At 48.1% G+C, this 13,925-nt stretch overlaps 1 protein-coding gene across 2 annotated transcripts in view; it reads right to left on the bottom strand.

Moving 5' to 3' along the window:
- LOC135263681 (transcription factor COE1) overlaps nt 1-13,925 on the bottom strand; it is a 147,919-nt gene that overhangs the window by 121,436 nt on the left and 12,558 nt on the right. For both annotated transcript variants that reach the window (XM_064351990.1, XM_064351989.1), the window contains exons 5-6: nt 13,300-13,373; nt 9,035-9,103 (exon numbers count right to left, since the gene is read on the bottom strand). In XM_064351990.1, the coding sequence (XP_064208060.1) occupies nt 9,035-9,103; nt 13,300-13,373 (143 nt within the window). The remainder of the gene's footprint in view (nt 1-9,034; nt 9,104-13,299; nt 13,374-13,925) is intronic.

The following is a 13,925-nucleotide window of genomic DNA, read 5'->3' as shown; positions in this document are numbered from 1 at the left end:
GGGGGGGGGGGGGGGTTGGTCTGCTGCTAAACCAAATTAGCATCAAATGCAAATGACAGGGCCGCTTAATGGTAGAACAGGTGCGGCCGCAGACCCCTAAATGAGATGAATGAATAAAACATCCCTCCAGCGCGCGACTGCGAGAGCTGACACAAAGTCAATGGGCATGAATAATTCACCACGCTCCCTTAGCCCGGGCCAGGGACAGGGCCAAGGGCCAGAGCCGCTGACCTTTCCCCACAGGAAGTGACATCACAGAACAACAACGCTGAACTACAACACGGCACAGCCTCAAAGTACGATGTATACGGAACGTTCAGAATTTATCGCGGGGCAGGTGAGCTCATTCAAACGATTACAGCCAGTATACCCCTCCAGGGATGCCCCATGATGAGTCTACTGCCGATTCCAGTCTTCTGGACATACGCTACTCAGGCACACAGTACAGTAAATAAACAGTATATACTGAATAGATGTGCATCAATAATGCATGGAGCTACATATACTGCAGGGGTCTAAAGAGCTTGCTGAATGTCAGTCAAATGCAGGTGCTGGACAGAGCAGCACAGAGGCCACAATACAGTCATTACCAACAATCAATCATCTTTTTGAAATATAATAATAAGAAAATAAAACAACAATGATCTGGTAGTTTTTAGTTTTAGTTTGTATCTCACAGTAAGGGCACTTTGAGTTGCTCTGGATACAGCCATTGCGCAAATTATTATAAAAAAATTAATTAATTTGTTGATTTGTTCATTAAGTAATAAATAAAATGAAGACGAATACAATGAAGATATTGATTAAATTGGAAAATTAAAAAACAATAAATTAAGGACAGAATAAATTTAACAATAACGATAAAAGAAAAGACTGATGGGATGGGATGACTGCAGGAGCAGTGCTGTCTGGCTGCAGTGGCAGTGAGGTGAAGCCTCTGTGGTCAGAGCAGATGGTGCGGTTATGGAGAACTCCATCACTCAGAGTGCAAGGCTGTGATTTGGGGGCTGTCGGTGGAACTTAATGAGATTAGGGAGCCCTGTGTGTGTGTGTGTGTGTGAGTGTGTTTGTGTGTGTGTGTGTGTGTGAGTGTGTGTGGTGGGTCTGCTTCGGATTGACCCAGAACCTGCTAAACGAGGCGATGGTAAACCAGCCAGGCTGACCGCACCTCACGCAAAAGACACAAAATCTTTCCGTCTGCGTCTCTGTTAAAGCCCTTTTCATTAGTGAACTCCCTTATTAGGAATCGCGGTCATTCGTGACTCAACCTGAAGGGGCAGTAGACTGAAATACAGCGTGGCTTCCACTGGATCGATTCGGTAGATTCTGCCTCCTGGGCAGAGGGCAAGATGAACTAGGAAACGCGTGGCAAGCGTGCTTCATGTTTAATAACACACACTGAGACGGGGATGAGTGATGATGAGAACAGGCCAGTCAGCCCTTCTACGCTGCATTTAAAAACCCATCAGAACCCATAAGAACCCATAAGAACTCATCAGAACCCATAAGAACCCAGCAGAACCCACAATGCGCAGCATATGTCTTCCACAGTCTGTGCAGGGCAGAAGTGCTGCTCCATGCAGACGCCTCTATGTTTTACAACACCATATTTGACAGACACAATGACCCTGCAGTAAGAGACACCGAGTCATTATTGAGAGGGGGGGGGGGGAGAGAAAGGGACTGGCTTCTTCAGCCAGTTAGTTTAATATAATCAGTACTGTACTGTACTTCTGTGTCACAGAAGTGTGTGTGTGAGTGTCACACACACACATACACAAGCACACTCATACAGAGAGAGAGAGAGAGAGAGAGAGAGAGAGAGAAGGGGAGCACAGCAGGCATTATCGTTGTTGAATCTAATTAAGGACGTGAATTTACACAAAAACAAATTAGTATGCCTTTGTCTACGCAAGAAAACAGGAAAGAAATAAATATGGTAGAGAGGATTGCGATACAGAAGCCGCAAGCAATTACAGCGACTAAAGAATTTAGCGTTAAAAAAGCAACAACTTTAATACAAATTTAGCAAATTGAGCTTGCTTTGCCTATTCCCCTGTTATTTTTGCATAGCACAACAAAGCTCATTATTATGACCTTTCCCCTGCACAGTAAAATTTCCAGTGTTAATTCAACTCAAACAGAACACATAAGAGTCCAACAGGGACCATATGCACTCTGTATGATTTGATTTAACACCGAATATTTCACTGTTGGTCCAGTCTTCAGAGAGGAAAATGAGCAGGCACAATGATAAGGTGCTACGATCACTAAAACTCAATAAACACATAAACCAATGAATCCTTCATTTAGGTAATCACAACACAACATCTGTGAAAGGAATATCATTAACATGCATAATTAATTCCATGAATTATGAAAATGGGTAATAACGACCGTCGCTAGTCATCTGATTTCATTCAGTTGTGCTGTACACTTAATGTATAGAAGCTGAGGTCAAACACACAGACACGACTCAGGCTCTTGATGCTATGGCAACAGAAGCTTTTCCATTTTTTGTGTGTTCGTTTGACACCCCAGGCATCGTACAAAGCTAAGATGGATGCCCGGAGGTGAACCGGACCTTGGACGAGGGCAGAACTGACTCTTGCCCCTATCGGGATTCAAACTAATGACCCTCCGGTGAAGAGCGGAAGCTGTTAGTCACAAATCTGCACAGATTCTTACTCATAAGCGTGTACCTAGGGGGGAGATAAGCCTTTACACTGTGTCATGTTTTTATTCATGACTTGTAATCTGACTCCCAGGCTTCATGACTGCGTGTGTGTGTGTGTGTGCGTGTGTGCGTGTGTGTGTGTGTGTGTGTGCGTGCGTGTATGTGCGTGTGTCTGTGTATGTGTGCATGCGTGTGTGTTTGTGTGTGTGTTTGTGTGTGTGTGTGCGTGCGTGTATGTGCGTGTGTCTGTGTATGTGTGCATGCGTGTGTGTTTGTGTTTGTGTTTGTGTGTGTATGTGCGTGTGTCTGTGTATGTGTGTGCATGCTTGTGTGTTTGTGTGTGCGTGCGTGTATGTGCGTGTGTCTGTGTATGTGTGTGTGCATGCGTGTGTGTTTGTGTGTGCATGCCAGTTTTACGTATTCCATGAGCTCTACAGGAATGGATCAGCAGCTCAGTCCTGCTGCTCTTCTCCCAGAGGATCAGCCAGTGCCACTGCTCCACAGCCCCTCTGGGCTGGCTGGGGGGCTCACCGGTCAGCACACAGAGCGACTGCCCCTTTCTTCCTCTCTCAGTCTGTCTCATTCGCTTCATCCCTCTATCCCTCTCCACTCTAAATCTCAGATTAATGGGTGCTCCCCACCTCCCCCCCACCGTCCACTGCAAACGTAGGCATCACTTCACTGCCCCCCCCCCCTCCCCAAGCAGCCTGAGCATGGCCCCAGGGGCTTCCCATGATCCTCCAGGCGCTTTTGGGGGGGGGGGGGGTTGTGCTTGCACCCAAAGCAGCTCCCCTACCCCCAGGGCTGGCAAATTATCTGTCATTTGAGCTGGAGGGGTGGAGGGTGGGGGAGAAGTGCTTTTTTTTCTTCTTTTTTTGCCATTTTCTCCCATTTTCTTCTTATACCAATTCCCCGTGTGGACCAGCCACAGTCCTGGTCGATGCGCTATCCTCTGTCGGTCTGGGGAGGGTGTAGACTGCCACATGCCTCCCCCGATACCTGTGGAGTCGCCAGCCGCTTCTTTTCACCTGACAGCGAGGAGTTTCACTGGGAGAGCGTAACACGCGCAGAGGTTCACGCTATCTCCCCCGGATCCCCTCCCCGCTGGACAGGCGCCCCGACCAACCAGTAGGAGTCGCTAATGTAACAATCAGGACTCATACCCTCACCGGCTTCCCACCCGCCCACTGCCGACTGTGTTCATAGGAACGTCTGACCAAGCTGGAAGTACCGCTGCCTTGGGATTGAACCCGGGTCAAGGAAAGAGAGAGAGAGGAGTGATGAGCATGTGGGAGAGGTAAGGCACAAAGGGACTTAGAACAGGAAGAAGAACAGAATGTGACAACAGAAGGAAAAAGGTGGCACGAGAAGAGAAGGTTTTTAAAAAAATGTATGTTCCCTCAGTTCATTCACTTATTGTCTTTCATTGAATGCTATGACAACACTGTAACTTTCCTGACGCACTCATACAGGTTGAGTTCCGGAGTTCCAGAATCCATGAAGGATAGCAGAATTCTGGAATCCATGTAGGATAGCGGAATTCTGGAATGCACGTAGGACTGTGGAACGGGGGGTGGCAGGAGAGGTAGGGGTGCAGACGCATGGGTGGCACCTCTTTCAGATTCAACAGGGCGGATAATGGGATTGGTGACAATGAGCTGCGTATTGTTAACCTCGTATTAACTTTGAAAGAGACGAACTGGGGGGTTCCATCATTTACTCCTTTACTCTTATAGGCTTAAGTGGACCACACACACACACACACACACATACACACATACAAACACATTCTCACTGGAGGCAGCCCATAGAACCATAGAAGGGCCCTCATTTGTCCCAGTTTATGTAAAGCTCTCTCTCTCTCTCCCTCTCTCTCTCTTCCTTCCTCCCTCTCTCTCTCTCTCTCTGTGTCTCTGTCTCTCTCCATCTCTCTCTCATGTATTTCTCCCACTCCTATTCTCCTCATCTAGAGCTTTATTCCACAATTCTTACCTGTTAAATTGTAGGCTACTAATGGATCCTCGTCTAACACTGATTTCCAATTGTACAAAGGGCCTGCTAATCCTGTCAGACAAATGCCAACATACACAGCATCCATGCTACACACACTGACTGCCATAGCACGAGCACGCAATCCTCACATGCACGCACACACACACACACACAGCACACACGCACACACACACACACACACACACACCACACACACACACGCATGCACACACGCACCACACACACACACGCACCACGCACACACACACACCACACAGTGCACACGCACGCACCACACACACCACATACACATGTGCACATGCACCACGCACACAATTCACACACCACACTCTCTCTCGCAGCCTTCCACAAACAGCCCCACACAGATGGTCTACACTCACACACATACACAGACACACTCTTAAATAAACTTGACAAGCAGACACACCAGAGAACCCTTGCATGCTTTCAATTTTCTAGCCTTACACAAGGAGTGTGGGCTCACACACACACACACACACACACATGCACGCACGCACGCACACACGCACTCCTTTTACCTTTCTCCATACAATACAAGAACTCTCTCTCTTCGCTCTTAAAATCATTGTGATATGCATAATGGTACTCATATGTACAATAAAAAATAATGTGACATTATAATTTATAATGATAACCACAGTCATATGGCTCATGACAGCATTAATAACAGTCATACATTGTTTCCCAGTTATCAGGAAATCTTTCAGATAGCCTGTTTTTTTTGTTTTTTTTGGTGGAGAGAATTTGTGGCAGTAACCGTTGCTATTTTTGGCCAGCTGCCAGGGACTGTCATTAAAAATGTGGACCAATACTGGCCCTTTATTTTATTAACTGTCAGCTTTTATTTTATTTTGAAGTCAGTGCAGAAATCCAGATGTTAGGGTGTGTGTGGAGAACAGACTAATCAGAGAGCCTTAGGATCGCAGTAGGGGACCACAGACAGGAAGTCCCTTGGTAACCTCGGCAACCCGCATTCCAGCCCCACCATTCCTCCTTGACAGTAGAGTTAACTCACATAGCATATTTGCTTCGTGGACACCTTCACCCAGGGCTACATGGTCCATGTACACGCCTGCCAAAATCGGGACTCAAACCAACAACCTTCTGGAGAGGAACCTAGTTCCATAATCCACACTAGCACATACCTCGATAGAGAGATAGCAGTGTGTAAAAACAAGATCCGGAGAGGGAGAACGATGCAGGCCTGTGGTTACTGTGAGTGAGCATGGTGAGGACCCTCGGCTGGAAATCAGCATGAAAATTAATTTACAGTATTTCTATTGGGGGGGGGGGTTGGGGGGTCATCCACAGATCCCAGGCCTGCTACTTTAGAAAGCTTCAACTCTACCCCTGTTAATCAGTCCCAAACAAAAGAGTGGGAAATAATACATTTGGAAGAAGCCCCCCCCCCCCCCCCCCCGCTCCACCCCTCCCTGCCACCAGCAAGATCAGCATTAGAATGTTCAGTTAAGGACATTCTAATCACATATCTAATGATCTCACACCTTAAAGGGTTAATGAAAATACGTGACTCGTGTACGGCAAACTCAGATTCCCAGGCCTGTGAAGCTCGTTTCCTGAGGCAAAGTGCACTGCTTCTGCGTTAAGCACTGCAACGTAGCCAACGCAGCAAAAGCGTTTCCGTGGCCTTTTCGTGTTTAAGTCCGTACTGTGAAAACACACTTAAGAGCCAGAATCCACAGCAAACACACGGGATCCGTTCTTTCAACAACATAACCACAACTCATTAGCAAACTTTATCTTTCTGACATTCTCCGCGTTTCCGTGGAACCGCTCTATTCTTGCGCCTTGGCAAACCTAATTAGGAAAGCACCCCCATTAGTCATCCCGAAAGATTAGCCTTAGCCCGGCTAATTACCGCCGAAACATCTAATCGTCTCTTTGAAACAAGAGCGCCCTAATGAGATCTTATTTACTGAACTAAATAACTTCAAGGGGGTAAATAAATGTGTAAAATGTTTTTTTTAAGCTTTTGGGAGGAATAATAGCCGCTAATTGAGGCAGGATCAGCGAGAGCGTCGCACACTTGTTTGGCGGTCGGAGAGCAACAGCGCGGGGAGACGGGCTTGCTGCAGACGAGGCTGTTCGCTGCTCGTTTGCTGTGTTCTTCCCCTGACCCATTTTCCCGCCGCGGCCCGCTACGAACGGGGACAAAAGCGCCGCCGCCGATCTGCCGCTGAACGGCAGCTCCTCCGTCACAACCCCGCCGCCCGCAACAGCGCCCCCCACTGGGGAAAAGAGGCAGGGGGACGGACAGGAGGGCGCCCGATTACATCATCCGGAGCCACAGAAGAGCGTACGCAAGAACCTACACGTGCACACAGAGGCAGCGGTTCTGCCTCGTATGTACAGCTGCATGCAGTCTGCAGGCGCTCTTCTCAAGAACAGCGCAGACAATAAAGCAAAAGGGCGCGTAGTGCAGATGAAAAAATCCATCCATCCATCCATCCATCCATCCATCCATCCATTAACTAACTCGTTTCTTCTTGGTCGGGGTCATGGGGGGTGCTGGAGCCTATCCCAGCATACATTGTACGAGAAGCACGAATGCACCCTGGACAGGTCACCAGGAGATACAAAAAGTGATTGCAAAACTACTGCAAACAATGTCACTGCCTAAAATAACGCGACAGCGTGACTAACACATCGCCTCGCGGAAGCGCCGCGTTCACACCGCGCACCCCGCACACGCCTACCCCAGCGCCGCACACGCCTACCCCAGCGCCGCACACGCAGAGGCGATGAGCTCTCAGGCACGTTTTCACACGGCGGACCGGATAATCGAGGGCATGTGCTCAGGGTGGAACAGAGCGTTCAGCCACAGCGTTCAGCTGGCCGTGTTCGGGGGGGCTGTTTGTTCAGCGAAGCCGAAAGTAACGCAGCGGGGTGCAGCTGCCCACAGGAGCTCACGGCCCCCAGGGGCCGCAAGGACACAGGAGCCAGCTAGACCTGGCCTGATTCTCAGAGCGGTGCATTCTGGGATGGCTCGCTTCTATGAAAGCCCTGTGTTCATTTGAGAAACGAGGATATGCACGCAACACTATAACCCATGAACAATGCGCTTTCTTTCTCTTTCTCTCTCTCTCTCTCTCTCTCTCGCACACACAGACAAGCATACACACACCTGCAGATGCAGTATATACACAGACACACTCACAGAGACAGACAAGCGCACATCCTCTCCGACCAGCACAAGGTTCATATAGAGCTAACTTTAATCACCATACACAGCCATAAAGAGCTTTCCATTACTACTTCTACAACAAACTCAGAATACTATTGATCTATTCTATAGCCTATTGTCTATTTGAAGACTTGACATATATGTTTTAATTACTATTCTGATTACCAGAAAACCCATTACTGCTGCATTAAATTATCGATTCATAGCCGTTTGCAGATAAATAAATGGCTCATAAGTAACTCGCGGGAAAAAAAAAAGAATTATGGCAAAGAGGGTAAGATGCTTGACACACCTCCTCCAGGGGTCAGATTTCCCAAATGAGCTGTAACGTGCTTCCGTTTGGCCCCTCCCTGTTCCGGGACAGTCACAAATCTGGCCTTTTCCCGAGTCCTGACACAACAACCCTAATGTAAACAGATGCACGCCCGTCGCAGATAAATCAAAGGCCTGGTCTTTCAGCGGCTGTCATGGCGATCACTGAAACTGCGAGGCTTTGAGTTCCCGCCGCTTTTCCCGGGAGCTGGTATGCAACACGAGCAGCCGGCCCACAATGCACCTGTCCTCAGTCCTCAATCTCGAACCGCAGGCCGGCAGGAACACACACCTCTACAGCCCTCCACCTGGATCTCAAATTACACAGGGTTCTGACCCAAATTCCTGTCGCATTCTCTTATAATACACAGGGTTGTGACCCAAATACCCCTCTCTCTCTCTTATAATACAGAGGGTTCTGACCCAAATTCCCATCTCTCTCTCTTATAATACAGAGGGTTCTGACCCAAATTCCCATCTCTCTCTCTTATAATGCAGAGGGTTCTGACCCAAATTCCCATCTCACTCTCTTATAATACAGAGGGTTCTGACCCAAATTCCCATCTCACTCTCTTATAATACAGAGGGTTCTGACCCAAATTCCCATCTCACTCTCTTATAATACACAGGGTTCTGACCCAAATTCCCATATCTCTCTCATGATACAGCAGGTTCTGACCCAAATTCCTCACCGCCCTCTGGCTCAGGCAAACCAGGAACTCAATTACCCCCCCCCCCCCCAGCCATAGCAGACATGATGAGGACCTGTAGTGGGGGGGGTAAAAGGAAATGGGCGGGGCCCTTACCTGTCGATGATGACGGGGTCGGACGGCGTCTCGTTACGGTTACCACAGCTCTTCTTGTCACAGCAGCGACTGTCGGGTGAGGGGGGGGGGGAGAATGGAAAGCAGTCAAACGGGGCACGGCCTTACATACATATGTCCCCGCTAACCCTGCTGATCCAGGCTAAGGGAGGCTCACACACCCTGAAAGGACGGACAGCTCTGTGTGCAGCTACCTGCTGCCGATGACAACAGGTGTGCAGGAGAGATTGGGGGGGGGTGCGGGGCGGGTGAGGCTATCCCTCCCCCTCAAATCACCTGGGGCAGGTAATCATTCCCACCCCCCTCCCATCCTCCCCGCCCCCTCTTTCCTGTGAATCCGAGGCTCACCCGACACCCCCTCAGATTGGGGCAGAAGAAGAGAGGACACAGAAGAGAAGGGGGTAGGGGGTGCGGTGGGGTTTCTTTTTTTTGGGTGGGGGTGGAGGGGGGGCATCAGCTCACATTTCGGCGGCACAGATGGTGGAGGGGCCTGAGTGCGGTGAGGGGAGGGCTCTGACACAGAAAACCGCACGCTTTGTCTCCATCCAGCAGAACACCAGCCACAGGGGCCTCTGTGCCGGACACCCATCTCTCCCATTATCCCTACCCTCTTTCTCTCTTTCACTCCGCGTCTCTCTCTCTTTCTCTTTCTCACTGCTCTCTCGCTTTTTCACTCACCGTCTCTCTCTCTCTTTCACCCCATTTATCTTTCTCCTCTCTCTGTACTGGTCACCCATCTCTCTCATTATCCTCCTCTCTTCAGTCCTCCCTGCTACTCTTCTCTCTCTCTCTCTCCCTCTCTCACTATCCCTCCCTCTCTCTCTCCCTCTGTACCTTCCCTTCAGAAAACAGTCAGGTCCTCATGAGTGATCTGTGGTTCTTTCAGAAGTGGGTCAGAGTGTGGGCCCACCGAAACAGAACAGAGCCCAAGGGACGGGTGGACCGTGTGTGTGTGTGTGTGTGTGTGTGTGCGTGTGTGTGTGTGTGTGTGCGTGCGTGCGTGGCGTGGTGCGTATGTGCGTGCGTGTGTGTGTGCATAAGCATCCGCATGTGTGTGTGTGCGTGTGTGTGCCTGTATATGTGTGTGCATAAACATCCGCATGTGTGTGTGTGTGTGTGTGTGTGCGTGCGTGTATATGTGTGTGCATAAACATGCGCATGTGTGTGTTTGTGTGTGTGCGCATGCATGCATGTGTCTGAGTGTGTGTTTGAGCGCATGTGTGTGAGTGTGGGTGGTGCACGTGTGTGTGCAAGAACATGTGGGTGTGGGTGTGTGTATGTGCATGTGTGTGTGTGTGTGCACGTGTGCATGTGCGGGAGTGTAAGTGTGTACATATTGTGTATGTATATGTAAACATGTACTTGGGTTTCTTCTGTGATTTGATTGGCCACTTTCTAATGTTCCAATGATCGGGCTTTCCCCATGGGAGGCGGAGTCTTCTGCTCTCTACAGCAGGCCGTTCCAATGACAACGATGCTAATCAGCACATGTGTACACAAGCTTTGCTGATAGCCTTTTCTCTTCCCTCTAAATTTTCAACTCTCTCCCACAGGACATCCAAGGAGGTGGCATCTTTGATCTCAGAATCACCCCTTTCCTGCTGAAGCTTTGGCACAAGCTGCATCTAAATAACATTGTGTAATTACCAGGATCTGGTGCGTCCTGTTTAATGAGAGGCCACAACTGCTCTTCTAACCTGTTAACCTGAGTTTTTCTTTCTGTTTTGTTTTTTTACATACACAACCATTTCAAGCGATTACTGGCACAGTCCTCAGTCCTGGCTGATATTATGGGACCAAGAAACTAACTAAAAACACAGTTTTCAGAACAGCTTTCGAACGCAGTCCTGTCACCTACGTAAACCTGAAACTGGACTTCAGAGAAAAGCCCTTCTTTTGAAAACCATTGGACACCCCCTTTTTCTCTTTCTCCCATCCATCAGCCCCCCACCCTTTGAAAAAATAAAAGGATCTCAGTGCCGTGGTTGCAAGCTGGCTTGGTACCATATGGCTAATGGTAGCGTGGCACAATTAGCAGCACTGATTAATGGTGAACAGACTCATTTTGTGCTTATAATTGCAGCTGTGTTTGAACCCCAAACGCCGCCCCCCCCTCCCCAGAATTAGCACATCCTGGTCCACAGGACAAGCAGTGAGGGAAGGGGGGGGTTACCTTTAGTATAATAGTTTGAAAGGGGATGGACATCTCTATCTTTCATCGCTTCACAACATAGAACCCTATTCAGAGAAAAGTTTCACAAGCAAATTCAAAATGTATTCACCAGGACATATCTGCGTGCGTGTGTGCGTGCGTGCGGGATTGTCGAGGGAGTAGCAGGTGTGTGCATGTGTGCGTATGCACGTGCTTATTATGCATGCATATGTGTGCACATGTGTGTGTGTGTGTGTGTGTGTGGCGCGCATGTGTGCGCACACGTGTTTCTCTGCAATCGCCTGCATATATTTCACCGTCAGAAGGCGGTGCGAAGCACATTTATTACCCTCAGAATAACCAGAAAATTCAACTTGAGTAATGAGTTTCTACCTGTCCTAATTAACCGAGCCGGAGAGCGATATTTTTAGGAGAAAAAACTTTTTAAAATGTTCTCTGCCATTCTCCAAAAATAGACAAGGAGCCTGCCTTCACAACCCAGTTTTAAACAAGAGGAATTCATCTTTTACTTTAATTAAAGGCGCAACATCCACGTCCTTTTCCTCTCTCTCTACTTTGGTGGGGGACAGAGGGGTGACCTGTTTAGCAGCAGCAAAAAAGAAATGGGGGGGGGGGGGTCAGATTTTTGGGTGTGCGGCGGCTGCCGTGCACATCACATCACTGGGAGTCCGCCCTCAGTTTGAAGATAAAGGTGACATCATTAAAGGGCGAAGCAGGGACTTATGGGTAATTTTTGGGGTCCTGGAGTGTTCTCTCAGAAAACCCAGCTGGATTGTTTTTTTTTTGGGGGGGGGGGGACAGCATCATTTCTGCTTTGAGGTCCTTAGAGAATTATGTCCTTTAATCGGAGTACAAAGGAGCCCTGGATCGGCACATTTTGGAAGAACAAGCCTCACGGGGAGGGAGGGAGGGAGGAAAAATTGAAGGAGGGGGGTGTGGGGGTGCTGGACGGGAAACAAACAGCAGAGCTGGGTGCTATGGCTTTGCTTCAATGTGCTGTCCCCAGTATGAATATTACCTGCCTGGTTGAGCTAGGACCATGAGCATTAAGTGTGTGACTGTGTGTGTGTGTTTGTGTGTGTGTGTATGCGTGTATGTGTGTGTATGTACGTGTGTGTGTGTGTGTTTGTGTGTGTGTACGTGTGTGTGTGTGTGTGTATGTGCATGTGTGTGTGTGTATGTACGAGTGTGTGTGTGTGTTTGTGTGTGTGTACGTGTGTGTGTGTGTGTGTATGTGCGTGTGTGTGTGTTGGTGTGTGTGTGTGTGTGTGTGTACGTGTGTGTGTGTGTATGTACTTGTGTGTGTATGCGTGGGTGTGTGTGTGTGTGTATGTGCGTGTGTGTGTGTTGGTGTGTGTGTGTGTGTGTGTGTGTGTGTGTCTATGTACGTGTGTGTGTGTGTGTGTTTGTGTACGTGTGTGTGTGTGTGCGTGTGTGTGTGTGTTGTGTTTTGGTGTGTGTGTGTGTGTGTGTGTGTGTGTGTGTGTATGTACGTGTGTGTGTGTGTTGTGTGTGTGTTGCATGTACGTGTGTGTGTGTGTATTGTGTAGTGTGTGTGTGTGTGTATGTACGTGTGTGTGTGTGTGTGTGTTGTGTAGTGTTGTGTGTGTGTGTTGTGTGTGTGTGTGTGTGTATGTACGTGTGTGTGTGTGTGTTGTGTATCGTGTGTGTGTGTGTTTGTGTACGTGTGTGTGTGTGTGTGTGTATGTGTGTGTGTGTGTATGTACGTGTGTGTGTGTTTGTGTGTGTGTATGCGTGTGTGTGTGCTGGTGTGTGTGTGTACGTGTGTGTGTGTGTATGTACGTGTGTGTGTGTTGGTGGGGAGCTATGCTACTTTGTCTCGACATTTCAATGAGCTGCACATATACTTCAATTCTTACACAATCATTGCAACATTTCAACAAAGATGTGTCAAAGTTTAGATTTGTTTTAGATTCATTTCACAACCTGCCCACATTTCATTCTTAAATTTGAGAACAAAGCATCATAATGGGTTTATGCACCCCATGATGAGTCTATAATAATACTGACAGGCGGTAGATTGATTGACGGGGGGGCGGGGGGCGGGTCTTACCTGCACATGATCTCGTGCGTCAGCAGCACTCGACACATCTCAGGGTTCTTGTCCTGACCTTCATATATGATCGCCTATAAAAAAGGGGGGAAAACAGATATTAAACTTCATTGTATCACTTCATCATTTGTTTGCTTTGCAGCCGACCGAGTCAGGTATGACTGTCATGACACGTGACATCATTTCTGTCACTGGGCCCAAACTGAAGTTCAGGCAAGCTTCTTCACTCACAAAATCAAATCAAGTTAAGGGCATTCTCAGCTTCCAAACACTGCATCCCAATCCAACATTACACAACACCCAACATGACATAGGGTTGTGCTTTATGAATTTTTTCATATCTGATTATAAATCATTTTTACTGATTGATTATTGCCACCAACTCATATTAAGCCAACATATAAGTTCAATATACATACATATATCATTTCATTTTAGTCTTAAAAATCTGTAACTGTTTTACAACCGTAACAGTTCACAACCAGTAAGCCAGTCATTTTAGCTAAAAGTGCTCAACAGACCCCGTGAGACTGACTGACAAATAAAGCCAAAACTTCAGACCAAACATTTTCCCCAAGTTTGGTTCCTTTTTTATAAGAATTCCAACTTGTTGAGATGATAGATGT

This window comes from Anguilla rostrata, chromosome 9 (assembly GCF_018555375.3).
Source record: "Anguilla rostrata isolate EN2019 chromosome 9, ASM1855537v3, whole genome shotgun sequence".
Classification (NCBI taxonomy): Eukaryota; Metazoa; Chordata; class Actinopteri; order Anguilliformes; family Anguillidae; genus Anguilla; species Anguilla rostrata.
This window is presented reverse-complemented; position numbering and strand designations above follow the sequence as displayed.